The sequence below is a fragment of the Cucurbita pepo genome, chromosome LG05 (genome assembly GCF_002806865.2).
Source record: "Cucurbita pepo subsp. pepo cultivar mu-cu-16 chromosome LG05, ASM280686v2, whole genome shotgun sequence".
NCBI lineage: Eukaryota > Viridiplantae > Streptophyta > Magnoliopsida > Cucurbitales > Cucurbitaceae > Cucurbita > Cucurbita pepo.
Genome location: NC_036642.1, coordinates 4,306,130 through 4,326,138, shown reverse-complemented (window position 1 = coordinate 4,326,138; position 20,009 = coordinate 4,306,130). Strand labels below are relative to the sequence as shown.

Genomic DNA, 20,009 nt, shown 5'->3' with positions numbered 1-20,009 from the left:
AAACTTACAAAAATCAAAAGTAGCAAGTCCATCACATGTACCATTAATTTAACTAGAATGCATGCCACAACAATTGCAACAAAAAAGTATTACTTTCATAATTCCCTGTGACTACTTAATTTTGTGCAAATAAACTTTGCACATTTAGATAACAATAGAACAATGGCCGACCTTAGTTCAAATGGTAAAGCGGAGGACTGTAGTTTTTATTTACGATTAATTTGATGGGTTTGGATTATAATTTTGTGGTAGGGAAGAGGGACGTGTCAAATGGAGATCCACCGATTAGGCCGGTTTAAGGCACCTTTAAACCGTGCCCTCCACACGTTCATCATCCATTACCCCATTTCCTTCACTCACATCACCACCCTTCCTCTGCTCCTCCAATGGCCTCGCTTCCTGCCACTTCCGCCTTACCAACCACCCGTCCTCCTCACGTTAACTTCACCCTCGGCGGAATGCCGCGGCGGCGCATGGTGGTGGTCAGAGCCGAAGGCGGCGAAGCCATAAACCCAGCAATCAGGAAGAGCGAGGACAAAGTAGTGGACTCCGTGGTTGTCGCCGACCTTGCCAAGCCCCTCACACCCTATTGCAGGTACCCACTAATTGTTACCCATTATTTTTAAAGGACTATAGAGAAAAATGTTGGAAGTTAAGGGACTAAATTGCAAATTATGAACAGAGTAGGGACTAAGCTGAAATAAACAAGTTTTGTTGCAGATGTTGGAGGTCAGCCACATTTCCTCTGTGTGATGGAAGCCATGTTAAGCACAACAAGGCCACCGGAGATAATGTCGGCCCTTTGCTCTTAAAGAAGCAATAGAGACACACTCTTTCATGTTTTTTTCTTCCAACTTCTTCTCTGTTCTTGAGTTTCAATTGGATTACTGTCAAATCATTCTACTTTTATTTGCATTCCCATCCCTCATCTTCATAACATTATCAATTTACTCCTTATCACCCTTCAAATTTTGCAAACAAGTCCCTCCGCCCCATAAACATTTAATCTTTTTTGCTATATTTCAATTCTTTTAAGTCGTTCTTAGTCATTCTATTCTCAAGATTGCTCTCAGTCGTTCTTAGTCATTCTATTCTCAAGATTGCTCTCATTCGCAAATTCTACCACCAATAAACGTTCCATCAAAATTCTAGATTTCATTTAGATTCCTCTAAATCTTAAGAAAATTTTAGTAACGTCCTATAGATTCAGAATTTTTAAGTAAATCTTAGTAAACTAAATTTAGATTCAGAATTTTTAAGTAAATCTTAGTAAACTAAATTTAGATTCAGAATTTTTAAGTAAATCTTAGTAAACTAAATTGGGTTGAATCAAACCGATTTGAATTTACTGCAATTTTAATATTTACATTTTTACTTGTGTATATATATATATATATATATATTTAATTTCATAATTATTATTATTTTTATTTATTCTTCAAAACTCTTTAAAATGATTTTTTTTTATATATTTAGAAGGTAAAATTTTCAAATATTATTAAAATTGAATAAATTTTTTTAATTAAATATCTGACAATAATAAATAAATGTCTTATACTTTTATTTAAAAAAAAATTAAATAAATGATGTGAACAAGTTCAATGTAAACTTTAATTAATTGAGTTATATAATTACTTTTTTTTTTCCTTTTCTTACCTCAGGTTATATTATTCCTTAATCATTATTATGTTTAAAATAATAAAAACAAATAATAATAATAATTATTATTATTATTATTTACATACACTAAAATAAATAAATAAATAAATATTACAAAATTACACTTTTGACATTCCTTTTCAGACACACAGTGTGACAATAAAGTAAAGTGGAAGGAAAATTATTTTTTTCATTAATATTTTTTTAAGAAAATACCGATTCTGTCGGTGATGAGTTTCCCAATTTTGACCATAAATTATATATATATATATATATATATATATATATATATAATTATTTTTATTGGGACCAATTTAATTAGGAATTAAAATTGAAAATCCATAAGCAAAAGCCACAAAACCAGTTTGATGGAACAGAACCACCGCTCTTCCTTACAGCTATCTCTCCGGACACCACCTCACCCACTAACTTCATTTAATATTCTACACGACGTCCGTCCACCTGGCCCCACTTCCTTAATAATAATATTTTCTTTTTTCTTTTTTTTTTTCTCGTAATTTTGCTGACATCCACGTGGCACTCTGACGTCATCCCCCATTCAACGTTTTTTCCTAGGTTTCTTACCTGTTTCTTTTTATTTTCGATACGTATTTTCCTAATTTATTTTATTATTTTATTAAAATAAATAATAATATAATTGAAAACTCCTTTATAAATGTAACTACCTTTTACTTTCTTCTTCATTTTTTACCTTAAATGGTTAAAACAAAATCATTTTTTTACCTTAAGTGGTTCTAAACAAAATCACGGTAGATTTACTTTTTTACCGATATTCCCCCACGCCGCTTCCAAAAATTAACGGAGAAGTCCACGGAATCCTCACGTTGTTACGTCAACGTTCTCTTGTGGGAACGAAAAATGGAAACCGTCAGTTGTCGGTCGCAAATAACTTATTACGCTGTCGGTTGCTCCCTCAGCCGGTAACACTACTCGACACGTGTCCTCTCTCTTCCCTTCATAAAATTTCAGCCCCTCATTTACGCCTCCTTCACACAACTCCTCACCCTCTCTTCCCTCTGTCTAAACCTAAATCTCCCCTGCCGGTGACGGTCCACGGCGGCGCTCACAGTCGCCATTCTTCTTCCGGAGTCCGCCATTGAAAGTCTGGTTTATTTTATTCTAATGCTTCCTCTTTCCGGCAACTCCTCGCCGGAGCACCATCCGAGGAAATTGAAATCCTACGAGTTGTTCGGCAGAAAGAACTCGTTCAACTCGTTGTTACAGCAATTTCATCATCAACAATCTCGTCTATGGCTTCTCCTCACAATCCTCTGCCTCCAGATCCTCCTCCTCTTCATTATTCGCTTCCTTTCTCTTCCTCTTCCTCTTCCTCTCCCGCCGGCAATCTCCTCTGCCGCCAACCGCCTTCATCGCTTCCCCTCCGCTGCCGTCTCTCCCGCCTCTACCGACGGCGATCACTGCAAAAATGGCCGGATCTTCGTCTACGACCTGCCGACGGCATTTAACCAAGACATTGTCAATAACTGCGACAGTCTGAACCCGTGGAGTTCAAGTTGCAGCGCGATGGTGAACGGCGGGTTCGGGCAGAGAGCTGATTCTCTCGCCGGAGTGATACCGGAGAATCTCTTGGCGTCGTGGTATTGGACGGACCAATTCGTAACGGAAATCATTTTCCATAATCGGATAATGAAGCATAAATGCCGTGTCAAGGAGCCGGAATCTGCTACGGCGTTTTATGTACCGTTTTACGCTGGACTCGCAGTGGGGAAATTCCTATGGACGGCTTCGAGTGCGGAGGATCGGGATCATCACTGCCGTATGATTCTAAAGTGGCTTTCCGATCAGGAGTACTATAAGAAATCTAACGGCTGGGATCATTTCATTACAATGGGCCGCATCACATGGGATTTCCGCCGCAGCAGTGATGAGGATTGGGGGTCGAGGTGTATTTATTTACCGGGAATGAGAAATATTACTCGCCTTCTGATAGAGCGAAATCCGTGGGACTATTTTGACGTCGGTGTACCTTACCCCACAGGATTTCACCCCAGTAGCCAGGACGACATGTCGGCCTGGCAGGACTTCGTCCGCACGCGCAGTCGTACGCACCTCTTCTGCTTCGCTGGCGCCAAACGCGCCGCCTTCCGTAATGACTTTAGGGGGATCCTGTTGGATCAGTGCCGGAATTCCACGGCGGAGAAATGCCGCGTTGTCGACTGTGCCGGTAGCCGCTGCTCCAATGGCACGTCGGCGATTCTCGAATCGTTTCTCAATTCTGATTTCTGCTTGCAGCCAAGAGGCGACAGCTTCACGCGGCGGTCGATCTTCGACTGTATGGTGGCCGGAGCGATTCCAGTGTTCTTCTGGCGGCGGACAGCGTATTACCAGTACGAGTGGTTCTTACCAGGCAAACCGGAGAGTTACTCGGTTTTCATAGACCGGAACGCCGTGAAGAACGGGACCGCCTCCATTGAAGCGGTTCTGGAGAAATTTAGCAGAGAGGAAGTGAGAGAGATGAGAGAGAGAGTAATCGAGTCGATACCGAAGTTCGTTTACGGCACCGGCGCTGTCAGAGATGCCTTCGACGTCGCCGTCGATGGGGTTTTGAGGAGGTTTAAAGAGCAAGAAGAATGGGGGTACAAGTGGAAATAAGGAAGAGTTTAAGGGTACAAATGCAAATAACGAAGAATAAGGGGGAAATTGAGAAGTTTATTTATTTATTTATTTATTTTTATGATATTTAATATATATATATTAGGCATACTATTATGATTCTTTAGGTGTGATCCTTATATTAAAAGGAATAAATTTTGGAGGGCATAAAAGTTCAAAAAGTTGGGGCAGGGGTAAAATTGCAATCATATTTGGCTTTATTTTGTAGTAATTAAAAAAAAAAAGGACTATTTTGATATAAATATTTTTAAAAAGGACTATTTTGATATAAATATTTTCTAACTATTATCATTGTTGGCGACTCTACTGTTATTGTTGGCAACTAACTCGAGCGAAAACTCTTAGGACTACCACTCGAGTGGAAACTCTTAGGACTATCATCGACAATCATTTTCGATCACAACTATTGCTAATGACAATCTCGACACAATAGCCACCAGTGGGTCACTCGAACATGGCCAATGACAATCTCGACTCTCGGCAACGACCACATAATTCATGACTAAACTATCATCATTTTTTAAAAAAATTAATTATTTTATGGAATAAATTTTTTTTATATAAAAGATATAATTTAAATATTCAAAATTAAATTAAATAGAGGTTTTTTTTTGCGGCCCGAAAACAAGAATTCTCTACTTGTTTGTGACAGATCCTACAAATTAAATAGACTTGATTACTATAGACAAGAAGCTCATCTTCTATCGACACGGTATTAATGACGAAAGACGTAAGAATTATTTAACTCTACCATCAAATTATTTGGAACCTAATTATTGAAAAGCTAGCCAATTAGATATAGGAAAAATAAATGTACTTCAATTATTTGAACTTTGGAGATACAATGTATACCCATAAAATAAAAACTTAATACATTTATTGGCATGGTCCTAAAAATAATTAGTATTTTATAAAATAACCTAAACGTATAAAATGTAATATAATATGACGGGAATCTAGAAAAATGTAATGAGATTCTGTACCTGCATATCCCGACATGCATTATCACATTATTTACTTCTAGCTCGAAGACTATCCTCACTCACATGTATCCTAGAAATTTTTTTAAGATGTCACCCAAGCAAAGTACGTTTAATTTTAGAGTTATTATGATTGAGTCGCCGAAAAAAGAGCTGCACCTTGTTGGTATAAGTAGTGACTTCAAGTTCTTTTATGTCTTTCTTAGTCATTCTATTCTCATGATTGCTTTCATTTGGATCATGATTCAGACATGGTCCAATAAGGGTTCTTTGTCTATGATTTAGATCATAATTTGGAATATAAGAGTGAATACTCTATGTACAGACCAACACGAATCCTTTGTTTAGGATTTAGATTGAGATGTGTAATCTAAATTCAGTGCCTGATGACTCCAACAAGGTCACATTAACACGAGTCCTTTCATCAACATGTTTTGTCTTCACTCACATGAGTTCTAGAAAAATTCTCAATAAATCACCCAACATAAGATTGTTTCAAGCCAAGCTTCAATTCTTTTTATGTCTTTTTCAAACATCTGATCTTCAATACCCGTCTTTTGTTCGAGTGTGGTAATAGACATGAATGTGTCGGTAATGGAAGGCAAAAAGCTAGCCTCAAAGCCCCTCCAAAATGGGCTGCCAAGAATCTGAGTACACAAGGGTGGGTGGATTCTGTTCAGGTATACATTTCCCCATAGCAGCACGGCAGCACGGCAGCACGGAGCAACAACTCCACCTTAACAATCCTTAACAGCCGCAAGCACGGTAAGATTTCACATTGATTAGAGAAGGAAACGAAACATATTTTATAAGGATGTAGAAACCTTTCTCCAACAGACACGTTTTAAACTTTGAAGAGAAGTCTAAAAAGAAAAACTAAAAAATGACAATATCCGTTGGTGATAGGCTTGGACGGTTATAAATAGTATCAAAGCCAGACACTGACCGTGTGCCCGTGAGGGCCTTGAGCTACGAAGTGGAGTGGACATTAGGCAGTGTGCCAGCGAGAACACTAAGCCTCAAAGGAGTAGACACCAAATGATGTGTCAGTGAGAACGCTGGACCCAAACGGTGGTGGATTGTGAGATCCCACATTGAATGAAGAGGGCAACGAGGTGAGGACGTTGGGCCCCAAAAGAGGATAGATTATGAGATCTCATATCTGTGTGAGAGGGGAACGAAATATTCTCTGTAAAGGGCTAGAAACATCTCCCTAGCAGACGCGCTCGAGTAATGAATGGCACCCTTTGAGATGCAGTTTTGTTCCAAATGAAACAAAAGCATCTGTCATTCTTAAAAGAATGCACAAAACATGCACCTCATCACCTCATCGAACTTATTGGCTGCGAATCCTTTTCGCTTTCTGGGTTTTGGATTTTACCAAGAATCCAAAAGACAAATGGGGTCACTACACACAAACAAATGTGCCCTCTTCACTCTACAACTCATCCAAGACATTAATGACCCAAACAGAAAAGTCAAAGCTACAAACAAGATTCCTTATCAACTCCCCTGTTTTTAAAGTACCTTTTCCCCATTCCCTTCCTAAGTTATTCAAATGGGATCACTCTATATCCGCCATTGAAGCCCCATTCAAACCTTCTGAAACGCCATGATTCGGAGTCATCTCTTGAGGAATTCGCTTACTTTGAGCTTCTTCAATAGGGGATTGTCTTCCCATGCTGGAAGGTGAGTTTGTTTATTTATACTCTCTTTCATTACCTTCAATGTTCTTGAAATGGCTAAGGTTTCGATTGGGATATGTAGGCTTGAAGGCAAGATTGCGCTGATTACAGGCGCAGCCAGCGGCATTGGGAAGGCAACGGCATCCAAATTCATAAGCAATGGAGCCAAAGTTGTGTTGGCGGATGTCGAGGAAGAGCTTGGCCAAGCGACGGCCAAGCAGCTCGGCCCCAACGCTACCTTCATCCCTTGTGATGTCAGCAACGAGGCCAATGTCTCTGATGCCGTAGATTTCGCCCTCTCTCTTCACAAAAGGCTTGACATAATGTACAACAATGCTGGGATTGCTTGCAACACTCCTCCAAGCATTTTGGACCTCGACCTTGCCGTATTCGATAAAGTTATGAACATTAATGTCCGAGGTGTTCTAGCTGGTATCAAGCACGCCTCTCGTGTTATGATCCCTCAACAATCAGGGTCGATTTTATGCACGGCTAGTGTCACGGGAGTGATGGGTGGGTTAGCTCAACATACGTATTCTGTGTCGAAGGTCGCTGTTATCGGTATTGTCAAGTCCATGGCATCGGAGTTGTGCAAATATGGTATTCGAGTGAATTGCATATCACCATTTCCAATCCCGACGCCATTTGTTATCAACGAAATGTGTCGCCTTTTTCCTGGAACTGAGAAGGAGAAACTTGAGAAGATGATATTTGATTTGAGTGCTTTGGAAGGGGCAGTTTGTGAGACCAATGATATAGCCAATGCTGCACTTTATCTTGCATCTGATGATGCAAAGTATGTAAGTGGGCACAATTTGGTGGTTGATGGCGGCTTTACCTGTTTCAAGAGGTTAAACTTTCCTCTCCCTGATCAGAATCCAACATGATTCTTTATATCCTGTTGTTTTTGCTCATTTATATTAGAAGAAAGAGGTCAAATTACACAGATAATTATGTTACAGCCTTGAAACGATTGTTCTAAGACCTTCAAAGTTGTTCCGAAAAATGCTCTTGAATCTCGATTCTATGTCGTACTTTTTGTCGGTATTATGTCAAGTAATAGGAGGCTTCATTCAAAACTAAGGCCAAACGTCATATAACACAAAGTTCAAGCAAAAAAAAGTTGCGTCCAAATAGAATAACTTCATAAGGTCTTGCTTTGAACATGTAGAACTCGTAGAAACAAACTAAACTTTCTCAATCCAATAAACTTAAAGCTGAAAATAAAAATGACAAGCCTCGTTGATCCTTTTTTTTAATCGAAGATAATTGAAAGTTAGACGAGCTCGTTACCGATTCCTAAGCCATCCTTTGACATCCTCTGGCTCTGCTAAAAGCTTCTCTCCTTTGTTCTTTGCTCTAGTGTTGGCCTGTGAATTCCTAAGACATCCTTTGAGCAGCTTCCTTGGCAAGGAGCCTCTCCTTTGCTTTGGTTTTGGCCTGTGACTTAGAACCCATGATTCCACCGCCCCACTTCTTCCTGTACTCGTCGTACTTGTCGTTGAAGTTGGCCTTCACAAACAGAACAGAGCAGCAATGGTATTAAGAAAAGCTATACATATATGGACTAGTCAAGTGTAGCTTATATTTTAAATGTGCTAGTCACCTTTATCGCTTCAAGGATTCTGCTGAACTCCAACTTATCTTCGTTCTTTACGGTTGTCAAGCACAAAACTGATGCAGTCTTTTGATGGACAATCTATAAAAAGGAAACAATTTCAAACAGCTGTTCCTGGGATTAATAGGATTGGAAATGTGTTTTCGGGAAAACGAAAAGAAAAATGTTACCGCTCCCAATCTTGCTTTTCCCTTCACAATGCAATATGGGATTTCCATCTTCCTGCACAAAGCTGGGAGCCAAACGACCAACTCAATCGGATCCACATCGTGCGCAATCACAACGAGCTGTGCCTTGTTCTAAAAAGAAAGTAAATTTTACGTGGCAGTTAAAAATACAGGAGTCTATCGATCACGGATGAACATTGCAATTGAAAAGAGTGAAACATTTCACATGTATGAATACGAATAGAAGTTCACCTGCTCGATGAGGTAGGTTACGTGGTTGAGACCATACTTAACAACAATAGGCTTTTTGGCATCATGTGATTTGCCTTCGGCCTCTTCCTGCGCTCTCTTCAAAAGACGCTCCCTCTTCTGTGCTTTATCCTCTGGCCTATACTTCAGAAGCATCTTGAACAAGTTTGTTGCTGCATAAGCGTGACAAGGTATTTAAAACCAACACTCTAAACACTTTCACAACAAACAGTAAGGAATCAATGCAAACATATACAATCGAAACCAAGAAGATGACCAGATGAACTTGATGGAATCAGGAGAGACACAAAATCAATTAGCAACCGAGTACCATAAAGGACGTTTGCCTAGAGCAAAACTATTAATAAATTCAACCATTAGAACTTCTGAATGACCAAAAAAGTGAAAAGGTCTAAACATAGTCCAAGAAACCGAGCAGGAAATAAGGTTTGGTCAAGGATCAAGATTCTGAGAGATCAAAGTCCGCAACCAAGTCCCATATTTAACTTGCATTGTCAATCAAAACATAGAATCTCAATGTAGCCAAACCAAACCTTCAACAATAAGGTCGGGAACCTTAACACCTAATCGTAGCTCCTATAACCTAACAAATTTCATGCTTAATTACAAGGGAGAGAGTTTCAGCGTACTGCAAAAACAAAGAAGGATAGAATTTGATATAAAAAATCTCGACTAATCTTTTAACATAGTTATTCGATTTTATTACCAAGATTCTTGTCAAGTGTCTTGGTGAACTGATTCAAAGCAGGTGGAACCTTGAGCCTCTGCTTGAGAATCCTTTTCTTCCTCTGAATTTGAACAGCTTTCGGCCATTTGACGAACCTTGTCAGATCCCTCTTAGGCGGCAATGCCCCGCCGATTCCAAACTGCTTCGGACGCTTCTCGAATAGTGGATTCACTACCTTCACCTGAAAACACTCCAACAATGTCAACCCGAAGCAACCGATTACTGAAACAAAAAATACCTATCAAATGGAAAGAAGAAGAAAAAAAACAATCATTTACCGGCTTCTTTTTTGCCGAAACTTTTCCAACGGCCTTCTTCGGTGCCTTTCAAGATTACAAGAAGATCATGTCAATAAACATTGAAAAATGCAAAGAAATTGAATAACTATGAGATTGACCTAAAATCAAAAGTAAGGGGGATTACATATCCACAAAACGAAAAATGAAGTCACTAAGCTATTGATCCAGAAGGGAACTGAGCGAGAAAGAAAGAAGGATACCATTTTCTGCACTGCAAAAGGCCAAACAAAGGAGCCGCCGCTTCAGTGAAACTCTGTTTAGGGTTTTATTTGGAAGACGATGCGCCTTTCGTAAACTCTCCTAGGGTTTTTTTTTTTTTTTTTTTTTTTCTTTCTTTCTCATTTTTCATATAAATTGTATTTAATATATATATATATATTTTAATAAAAGTAAATGCAATTAAACCCTAAGTTAGGAACAATTTGATTTTTCAATAAAATAAATAATTTTATTTAATTTGCTAAGTCTCGAACATTTTACCTTAACTCGTAAATATCTTATCAAATGAAGAACGTAACGTGATTCACATTAATTTTATCCAGTTTAGGTTAATCTCTGAAATAGAAATGAATTAGTTCGGGTTCAAAAAACTGAACCTCAGCCTAACTCAAAACGATAATCCAACTCAACCCAACTTCTATAATTAGGGTTGGGTCAGTCCAAGGTGTAAGTTGAATGTACAACCCCATAATAAGAGTGTGGAAACCTCTCTCTAGTAAACGCAATTTTAACACGTGAGATCGACGACAATACGTAATGACTAAAAGCTGACAATATCTACGTGGATTTGAGTCATTACAAGTGGTATCAGAGCCTGTCATGGGGCAGCGTGCCAACAATGACGTTGGGCTCCTAAGTGAGGGTGAATTATGAGATCCCACATCGGTTGGAGAGAAAACAAAGTATTCCTTACAAGGGTGTGAAAATCTCTCCATAGTACACGAGTTTTAAAATTGTGACGCTAACGACGATACATAACGAGCCAAAACGAACAATATCAGCTAGCTATTACGATTATCTAAGAGGGCTCAAAAGTACAACTTGCATCATCAGATTTCACCTCGAATATTTTAGAATAAAGTTATTTTAATTAAAACTGAAGATGAAAAAATGTACAAAAATAAAACTACATTGATAAATAAATAATATTATTAAAAACTTTACTTGATATTTGTACTTGAATTAATTAAAATAAAATACTATGTGTTATCAATTATTATATGAAATTAATTAATAAATTTATTTAAAAAGTTCAATTAAGCTATATTCAAAACAATTTTATAAATTAAAAATTACAATTATGTTACTTACATTAACGATACATACGTGCATTGCACACGTGTTAAAATTAGTTAAAAATAAAATTAATTGAAAATCATCCGAACTAGTAGGGATGGTTTGGCGTAATTATTCATTGAATTAAAAAAATTAATTTAAAAAAAAGACACGTGCACAACACGTGCAGTGAAATTGCAGTTTTCCTTTTCATTATAAACCCTAGCTCCTTCCCCGCCTTCATATCTCTCATTCCCTTTTCATTGTTCTTTTTCATCTGTTTCCATTCTAAACCTAGCCGCCTCTGTTCGTTGCCGGGCGTCTGTATCTTTCATTTACCATTCCTGAACCGTACCGAACGGAGTCCAATCTCAGTTCGGATCGGTTTGGGCACCGGAGTTTTTGCATCTTCAACCTTTTTCTCAAATCACTGCGGACGAGAAGGAGAAGAAGATGAAGAACAAAGCTCTCGTGGAAGCCCTAGGTACTGAGGAAGCTGTTGAGCAGAGGAGTGACGATTTGGTTTTTTCGGATAAGAAGAAAAAGAAGAGTAAGGGTGATAAAGAAAGTAAGAAGCGAAAAGCTGTAGAAGTGGCTGACGACGAGGATAGGAGTGAGACGAGCTCGGAGTTGGGTGAACCTGTGAATTCTAGGTTGAAAAGCGGAAAGGAAAAGAAGAGCTCGAAGAAGACGAAGGTGGTTGAGTCTGACGAAGATGACGCGGAGAAGGAGGTTGAAGATCCGAATGCCGTTTCTAGGTTTCGGATTTCGGAGCCGCTTAAGGCCAGGCTGAAGGAGAAGGGTATTATCGCGTTGTTTCCGATTCAGGCTATGACGTTTGACACCGTATATGACGGGTTTGATTTGGTTGGACGAGCCAGAACGGGACAGGTACAATTTGTTTGGTTGATTGTTTATTGTTATTTTTGGCACTGTTAATTAATGACATTCTGCACTCTCCAATATGAAACATAGAATCGGTATCTTTTCGATTCAGACCAGTCGCTGAACCAGCAATCAAATTGATGGATGATAATTTGTCTGTTGGAAATTTTATTTGTGGTTTTTTTTTCCATGAGGAAATCGATCGGTCAGGATCTAGGCTGTAGCCTTTTATCTAGGTTGTTAAGTCTTAGCAGTTTTCCGCAATGCAGCATTGTGTGAATGTTTTTTTCATTATTATTTCTTTTAAGTTTGCATGCGGTCTTTACAACGATATTATTCTCTATGTGACCTAAAGACCTTTACTTTTGAGGTTAGATTATATCTAATTTGTACGTTACATTGCACGATTAACATTGTCTTGTCAAAAGTTATGTTATGTATTGTCTTTCATGCAGGGTAAAACATTAGCTTTTGTCTTGCCCATCTTGGAGTGTTTAATAAATGGACCTTCTAAATCATCACGAGGGACTGGATTCGGAAGGTCTCCTAGTGTTATAGTACTTTTACCTACTAGGGAATTAGCTGATCAGGTATTGTTTGAAGAATTTTTATTGACTTAAACTTGTTAATTTAATTTTAGTGCCTTGAAAAGTTTTGTTTTGATTAGGTGTTCGAGGACTTCAAATTTTATGGTCAAGCCTTAGGCCTGGAGTCTTGCTGTTTATGTGGAGGAATGCTTTATGGGCCCCAAGAAACTAAATTACGAAGGGGGGTTGACATAGTTATTGGAACACCGGGCCGTGTTAAGGTAGAAATTTTAAGCAAAATGTGCAAGGCTTTGTTAAATGATGGGAAAATTTTAGTTTTTGTTTACTGACTTGTGCCTTTTTTTAATTTGGTGTAGGATCACATTAACAGAAACAATATTGATTTGCGGTCTCTAAAGTTTAGGGTTCTCGATGAAGCTGATGAAATGTTGAGAATGGGTTTTGTTGATGATGTTGAATTTATTCTTGGTATGGTATTTTTGCATTCTAATTTTTTTTGTTACATTGCGGGAGTGAATTCTATTTTGCTTCATTTCTTGATGTGGTGTCATTGTTACCTGACGTTGGCAACCTGTTTTGGGAGAATTTTTTAGGCAAAGTGGAGGATGTAAACAAAGTTCAAACACTTCTTTTCAGTGCCACGTTACCAGACTGGGTGAAAACTGTTAGTATTCCACAAATAATATTCAGTTACTTCTTACTATTAAACATGCAATATTAATTAGTTGAAAAATTGACTGCAAAATGTATTTTTCTTCTGCGACTATTTCTGAAAATTTGTTTTGCTTTATAGATTGCTTCTAGGTTCCTTAAAGCAAACAAGAAAACTGCTGATCTTGTTGGTAACGAGAAAATGAAGGCCAGTAAGGATGTTAGGCATATTGTTATTCCTTGCTCTGATTCAGAACGGTCTCGGCTCATTCCTGATATCATTCAATGCTACAGCAGGTTAGTGGTTTAAATGGAAAGAATTTAGTTATTGGTGGTTTGAATGCAACGAAGTTAGTTATTGTTCTTATTATTTTTCATCTGTGATGGATTATTGAATTGTTCTCTTCATATTGTTGTATGATGATAATTTACTCAGTGGAGGCCGAACTATTATATTTACGGAGACAAAGGAATCTGCATCAGAGCTTGCTGGTCTTCTCCCAGGAGCACGAGCATTGCATGGAGATATACAGCAGTCTCAACGTTCGGTAATTTTCTAATTATTTTTGTATGGCCGTTTCAGGATTACTTGTTCGACCATTTCATTTGTAGCCTCATCTTATTGACGACTGACTATTCTGTACCATTATTATCTTAGGTTGTTCATCTATTTTATAAATAAACCATTGATTAGGTAGGATTGTAATAGGTAGCTCAATTGGATAACCCTATGTGCCAGCGTATTTACTCTATAACTTGTAACAATTAACAATTAAAAGTTTATTTTATTTCCTAAGTTGAAATATTCTTGATTTCAAAGTATTCATAAGATTGGAGCCTTGCGTGCACACACTTGTGTTTGTGTGTGTATAAATGTCTACATGTACATGTACACGCATATATATTTCCAATAGATGTAAGTAGCTGTTTAGCGGTCCTTATAGGGTGACCTACTTGTTGCAGGTTACCCTTTCTGGATTCAGGTCAGGCAAGTTTCTGGTATTAGTGGCCACCAATGTGGCAGCACGTGGATTGGATATCAATGATGTTCAGTTAATTATCCAGGTTTGTGCTTGAACCCCATTTGTAATGTGATACTTTTATTCAATGGCTTGAAGTGTGCTTTCTTCTTTTTTTTTTTTTTTAATGTTATATCTTTTATTTATTGTGAATCCGCCAGTGTGAGGCTCCCAAGGACATAGAGGCTTATATCCATCGGTCTGGAAGAACAGGAAGAGCTGGTATATTTCAATGGTTTGCATTTTTCCACCATGTTTTTTCATTTAAATTTGAACTTTCTAACACAACTTAATGTTTTTTAGGCAACACTGGAGTTGCTGTGACATTGTATGATCCAAGAAAGTCGGGAAGAATTTCCAGGATAGAACGAGATTCTGGTGTGAAGTTTGAGCATTTGTCTGCTCCCCAGCCTATTGATATAGCCAGATGTGCTGGAGCTGGTGCTGTAGAATCAATAACTCAAGTCTCTGACAGTGTAATCCCACCCTTCAAGTCTGCTGCGGAGGAGTTGGTGAACAACTCTAGTTTGTCTGCTGTGGAGTTACTTGCCAAGGCTCTTGCCAAGCTCTCTGTGAGTAGTCTTTTTTTGGTTCTAAACTATATGCCATCTCAAGTTTTTTCTCGTTGGCTTTCTTATTCACAGACGCCGCATTTTGGTGGTTGGCTGTTTCCCGCAGGGTTATACAGAGATAAAGAGCAGATCACTTCTGACATCGATGGAAAATCACGTCACCTTAATTCTCGAGGCTGGAAAGCCTATCTTTTCCCCATCGTGAGAAATTTTGACTTTAGCATTGTCAATGTGTTTGATGCTTTTTTCCACTCCATATATGCCTTACACATACTATCATGATATCATGATGTCATCTACTATGCCTTTCTTTGTAATTACCTAATAGGTCATTGTTTTGAAGAACTTTGTGAATTATCGTATTGAAATTTCGAGTATGAATTTACGTAGGTTTAGAATGGTTTAAGCTTCTTTTTTTTTTTATTATTATTTTTTTTTTTTATCTTTCTTGCATGCATAATTAGCTTTGATTTTTGGTGGTCCTCTCTCCTTTTCTCGTGCCACTAAACTAATGAATTTTTCTTCTTAAATTGTCCAGATTTGCCTACAGTGTCTTGAGGAGATTCTTGCCCGAGGAGAAGGTTGAGTCAGTTAAGGGTATGACACTGACGGCTGATGGATACAGTGCTGTGTTCGATGTTCAAACAGAAGATCTGGATGCATTTCTTACTGGTAATCATTGACTCATAACTTTGTTTCCGAACGGAACTTTTCATTTCATCCTTGAATAACTATACCCTTCTCCCTTTCATTTCATTTAAGATGGCTTGCAAACGAAGTAATTTTTCTTTCCCTATTCCTCATGTTACAGGTCAGGGAAATGCAGCCAATGTGAGTTTAGAGGTGTTGAAAACACTGCCAAAACTGCAAGACAGAGAGCAGTCAAGAGGAGGTGGTAGATTTGGTGGCGGTGGTGGTGGTCGTGGAGGATTCGGCAGTGATCGCAGAAACGGTGGTGGTAGGTTCTCAGGAGGACGAGGTGGTGGTGGTGGCCGTGGAGGATTCTCTGATAGGAGAAATAATCGGTTTTCGGGCAGCAATTCGGGTGGTGGAGGAAGAGGTCGAAGCTTTGGCGGAGGTAGCAATTGGTAAGGGTATCTGTGTCCTCCAAATAAACCACGAAAGCAGCCCGAATTGGAAATTTTGTAGAAAGGAAGAGTTTATGTTTTACAAGATGATGATGATGATGATGATGATGAGTATATGTGAGTATAATAGCGGTGTTGTCGCATGAGGGCCAATCTCGGCGATTACAGGTGCGCTAATTTTTGTTCTTTATTTGATATTTTCGTATTTATTCTGNTGTGTGCCTTCCAGAGACAGTATTTTAGAATATTGTATTTTTTTTTTTTTTTATTAATTATAATTGATGAGCGAGCTCTACTACAGAAAATTACACCATTACATTATTTTTATACAATACCTTGAATTTGGGTAGCTGTGTTGACGACTAATGATGTCATCAGTGTTGTTGGCGGAGGTTGGTGGTAGGAAAAGGAAGTACTTGGAAACCCAACTTTAAGGACCTCTCATACAGAATGGAAAAGGCAATAATCAAAAGTGTTGGAATAATGAGAGTTCCTAAAAGGGTAGGGGCAGACAACTTGTAACGGGCTAAAGGGCTAAAGTGAACATGTTTTACTGGGTTTGGGTGGGTGATAATAAGCGGCCGGCGGGTTCATCAATTTATCACCTTTTTTTTTTCTCTCTAATTGATGACTTGCTATTAATCAAGTGTTGACTTTTAAGTCTGTGTGTGGGATTTGGCTCTCAAACCGTACGTGAGCCAGCCACACCTCGTTTGGCTCTCTTCCTAATAACTAAAAGCCTGAGCTACCTCCTATTGGCTCTTCCTATTCCTAATAGATAGAACAAAAAGCCTTTCCAACTATAAAAAAAAATAAAAAAACATTCATTTTTTTAACACTATATACAAGGTGATTCATTAACTAATCTTTTTAACTGCTACTCGAAAATGGAACACTTTTGAAAACGAAACACTTTGTTTGGTATATTGGAATTTCATCGAAAATGGAACACTTTTGAAAATGAAACACTTTTGAAAATGAAACACTTTTGAAAATGAAACACTTTTGAAAATGAAACACTTTTGAAAATGAAACACTTTGTTTGGTATATTGGAATTTCCCTCAACCTGGGCTATTTACCTTCAACAAATGCTATTTACCCGACTCGATCCACAAACTCATCAATTAATTACTTTTTGGGGCATAATTTCCATGCAAATTCTAACTTGAGAAATCACCTGTATTCTTGATCATCGACTATTTACCCTCAACAGATGCTATTTACCCTTAACTATTTACCCTCAACAGATGCTATTTACCCTCAACAGATGCTATTTACCCTTAACTATTTACCCTCAACAGATGCTATTTACCCTCGACAAACTCATCAATTCGTTACATTTGTGGATGTGAGGCTACAGGCTAAATTGGAGTATATGTGTTATGTATCTTTCTGGATTTTGTGCATTAAAAAAATAAAAACAAATACCGAAGCAAAGCAAAGATTTTGTCATCTCCCCCCTCCCCATAAAATCATATAAAAAAAAATTAGATTTTGTTTGTTTCGAACATGGAAATTTGAACTCTCTCATGTGAATTGGTTCCTTCCTAAAATTATAAATAAATCTTCCATTATTCATCTCACAATAAATATAAATAAAAATAAAAATAAATATAAATCTTCCCTAATAAAAAAAAAAACAAATAATTACATAAAATGGAAAATGATTAAAATAATAAATAAAAAAAGGAAAAGAAAAGAAGAGAGAATGAAGATGGAAGGATAAGAATGTGAGGAGGAAGAGTATCCATGAAACAAATCCAAAATGACGTCGTTTAGTGAGGTGGGGAATATATTTATGAGTAATAAAATAGAATAAAAAACAGGGGTGGCCCATGATTTAAAGAAGTATTTGGAATTATTAATAATCAAAATAATATTTAAAGAAAATAAGTGGGTAATAGAAAATGTTTTTTTTTAATAAATAAATAAAAACAAAAATAAAAATTGAAAGGGTAATTAATAAAAGAGTAAATAAATAAATAAATAAATAAATAAATAAATAAATAAAGAGAGGAGGGGAGGGTTTGCACGTGATGTGGGACCTGTTGGAATGTGAGTACGGGAATGGGACTGTCCTTGTCCTTACTTGCGGCGGCTGTGCGGTTCAAACCAAAACAAAACCAACTATGTTTTTGTTGTTGTGTTCTAACCCGTGCTCGATAATAAATGAGAGTAGTAACTCGTAATCCTCCTTCTATCTCGACCCTTTTTACCGACTCAAGATCAAATTAATTACCTTTTCATATAATTGTGTCACCGTGTCACTTTACTGTTGGTATAATATGTTCGTGTCACCTTCCTAATATATGAGGGGATATTGCTCGAGTTCCAAGCTAGCCAATAGAAAGATTCGATTTTGACTCCGTAGAGTTGGTGCTATTGTTACATGTGTGTACGATTGTCTCCCACAAGGCTCGGGAACGAATTCACTGTCGTATGAATAACCCACAATTACTAGTGATTCTAGCTTCCTGTAGATGAGTTGCAACCTAAAATCCGAATTGAGGACGGGTTAATTGCCACGTCCGGTGTCATATGTTAGCATTTGATTGATCCACTTATTCAATGTTCCATTTTGTAATGCTTCCTACTTGTCTTAAATTGCTTTTTAGAGTGTACACTATTGTGTAGACCAACACGATTCATTTTAACACGATTTATCACATGTTTAATTTAGAACAATTCTATATTGGGTAATCTTTTAACAATTTTCGTAAGGAGGACGTGAGTAAGAACAAAACATGTTTAAAAAAATTCGTATTAATTATAAGGATAGTCTTTACTCTTAAAAACACCTCAAAATCCATGTCACCAGGGATGCAAAAGAATGTCGGAGCCATCAAATACTCTATATAGATTTCAAATCTTGACCCGAATCTTGAACATGAAGTTTTAATTATGGTAGCTTTATATTTTTGTTGAATATTTTTTAAAATTATGGTAGCTTTATAAATAACTAATTTGGAATCATCTAGAATCATCTAGAATCATCTAGAAGATCATAGTAAAAAATTATTGAAAATATTTACCTAAATAACATAAAGTAAATAAACATTCTTAAATATATCATAAAGTTTTAATTTAAAACTAAAATTATAATTTTATAACATAATATTCCAAAAAGATAATCTTAAATTAAATTATATATATCAATTCGATTTTTTGAAGTAATAAAAAGAAGGTGAAGACAAGGATAAAAAAAAAAAAAAAAAGGAATTTACTTTCTGTTATTTTTTTTAAAAAATAATTATATTATATAATATTAATATTTAATATTATAAAAGAAAATAGGGAATCATTTAAAGACAAAGAACAAGACAAATTACGGTAACTGTTCTTCGTATTCTAACATATCTCACAAACTTCCAAATATCCAGTTTTTATTTTTAATCATAAAAAATATTATTAATTAATAAATAAAATTAAATTAAATAATTTTCAGAAAAATACAACTAAAAAACAAACTGAAAGCTACTCTGTCAAACTATATCCTCAAATGGATATGTATTATTATTATTATTATTATTATGTATTATTTATTATTATTATTATTATTATTATTTCAGCTATTTTCTTACCATAAAGATTCTACAATATCTCTGTCATTTTCTCTTTTTTCCTTTTCATTTATAATTCCAACTCAAATTTAAATTTTTAAGTAAATTTCAAATTACTTTATTACCCATCATTATCAACCCAGTTATAAATAATTAATTAGTAGAATTTAAAATATAAATACGAAATATTTAGAAATTTTTAATTTTTGAAAATGGTATTTTATTTTTTATGAAAAAAAATAAAAATAAGAACAACCTACCAACAAACAAATAATTAAAGATCCATACCATAATGTTTTTTTTTTTTTTTTTTTTTTTTTTTTTTTTTTTTTTTTTTTTTTTTTTTTTTT

At 36.6% G+C, this 20,009-nt stretch overlaps 5 protein-coding genes across 5 annotated transcripts; 4 read left to right on the top strand and 1 right to left on the bottom strand.

Annotated features, from left to right (window-relative positions):
* The first annotated feature begins 305 nt into the window (after positions 1-305).
* Positions 306-922, top strand: LOC111795813 (CDGSH iron-sulfur domain-containing protein NEET). The gene is made up of 2 exons (XM_023678404.1): positions 306-595; positions 721-922. The coding sequence occupies exons 1-2, from the start codon at positions 387-389 to the stop codon at positions 821-823; spliced, it is 312 nt and encodes a 103-aa protein (XP_023534172.1). The 5' UTR covers positions 306-386; the 3' UTR covers positions 824-922.
* Positions 923-2,405: 1,483 nt separating this feature from the next.
* LOC111794732 (xyloglucan galactosyltransferase XLT2-like) lies at positions 2,406-4,461 on the top strand. Its single transcript, XM_023676858.1, has one exon. The coding sequence runs from the start codon at positions 2,803-2,805 to the stop codon at positions 4,291-4,293; it is 1,491 nt and encodes a 496-aa protein (XP_023532626.1). The 5' UTR covers positions 2,406-2,802; the 3' UTR covers positions 4,294-4,461.
* Positions 4,462-6,853: 2,392 nt separating this feature from the next.
* LOC111795796 (secoisolariciresinol dehydrogenase) lies at positions 6,854-7,985 on the top strand. Its single transcript, XM_023678381.1, has 2 exons — positions 6,854-6,983; positions 7,062-7,985. The coding sequence occupies exons 1-2, from the start codon at positions 6,907-6,909 to the stop codon at positions 7,864-7,866; spliced, it is 882 nt and encodes a 293-aa protein (XP_023534149.1). The 5' UTR covers positions 6,854-6,906; the 3' UTR covers positions 7,867-7,985.
* Positions 7,986-8,076: 91 nt separating this feature from the next.
* Positions 8,077-10,342, bottom strand: LOC111795797 (60S ribosomal protein L7a-2-like). Its single transcript, XM_023678382.1, has 7 exons — positions 10,261-10,342; positions 10,040-10,084; positions 9,741-9,942; positions 9,017-9,186; positions 8,768-8,896; positions 8,586-8,678; positions 8,077-8,491 (listed from the first exon to the last, which is right to left on the bottom strand). The coding sequence occupies exons 1-7, from the start codon at positions 10,261-10,263 to the stop codon at positions 8,360-8,362; spliced, it is 774 nt and encodes a 257-aa protein (XP_023534150.1). The 5' UTR covers positions 10,264-10,342; the 3' UTR covers positions 8,077-8,359.
* A 1,237-nt stretch (positions 10,343-11,579) lies between these two features.
* Positions 11,580-16,312, top strand: LOC111795473 (DEAD-box ATP-dependent RNA helicase 7-like). The gene is made up of 13 exons (XM_023677922.1): positions 11,580-12,226; positions 12,676-12,810; positions 12,888-13,028; positions 13,125-13,236; positions 13,362-13,432; positions 13,562-13,716; positions 13,856-13,967; positions 14,383-14,484; positions 14,600-14,660; positions 14,742-15,010; positions 15,117-15,211; positions 15,549-15,682; positions 15,822-16,312. Exons 1-13 carry the CDS (start codon positions 11,789-11,791, stop codon positions 16,100-16,102), a joined length of 2,106 nt encoding a protein of 701 aa, XP_023533690.1. The 5' UTR covers positions 11,580-11,788; the 3' UTR covers positions 16,103-16,312.
* The last annotated feature ends 3,697 nt before the right edge of the window (positions 16,313-20,009 follow it).

Excerpts from the sequence above, each read along its gene's own strand:
- LOC111795473 (XM_023677922.1), top strand. The coding sequence starts at position 11,789 with ATGAAGAACAAAGCTCTCGTGGAAGCCCTAGGTACTGAGGAAGCTGTT. Across the intron at positions 13,717-13,855 it reads ATCATTCAATGCTACAGCAG|TGGAGGCCGAACTATTATAT; the intron begins GTTAGTGGTTTA and ends TAATTTACTCAG. Across the intron at positions 14,485-14,599 it reads ATGTTCAGTTAATTATCCAG|TGTGAGGCTCCCAAGGACAT; the intron begins GTTTGTGCTTGA and ends TGAATCCGCCAG.
- LOC111795796 (XM_023678381.1), top strand. The coding sequence starts at position 6,907 with ATGATTCGGAGTCATCTCTTGAGGAATTCGCTTACTTTGAGCTTCTTC. Across the intron at positions 6,984-7,061 it reads TTGTCTTCCCATGCTGGAAG|GCTTGAAGGCAAGATTGCGC; the intron begins GTGAGTTTGTTT and ends TGGGATATGTAG.
- LOC111795813 (XM_023678404.1), top strand. The coding sequence starts at position 387 with ATGGCCTCGCTTCCTGCCACTTCCGCCTTACCAACCACCCGTCCTCCT. Across the intron at positions 596-720 it reads CCCCTCACACCCTATTGCAG|ATGTTGGAGGTCAGCCACAT; the intron begins GTACCCACTAAT and ends GTTTTGTTGCAG.
- LOC111794732 (XM_023676858.1), top strand. The coding sequence starts at position 2,803 with ATGCTTCCTCTTTCCGGCAACTCCTCGCCGGAGCACCATCCGAGGAAA.
- LOC111795797 (XM_023678382.1), bottom strand. Across the intron at positions 8,679-8,767 it reads GAAAAGCAAGATTGGGAGCG|ATTGTCCATCAAAAGACTGC; the intron begins GTAACATTTTTC and ends TCCTTTTTATAG. Across the intron at positions 8,492-8,585 it reads GAATCCTTGAAGCGATAAAG|GCCAACTTCAACGACAAGTA; the intron begins GTGACTAGCACA and ends CTGTTTGTGAAG.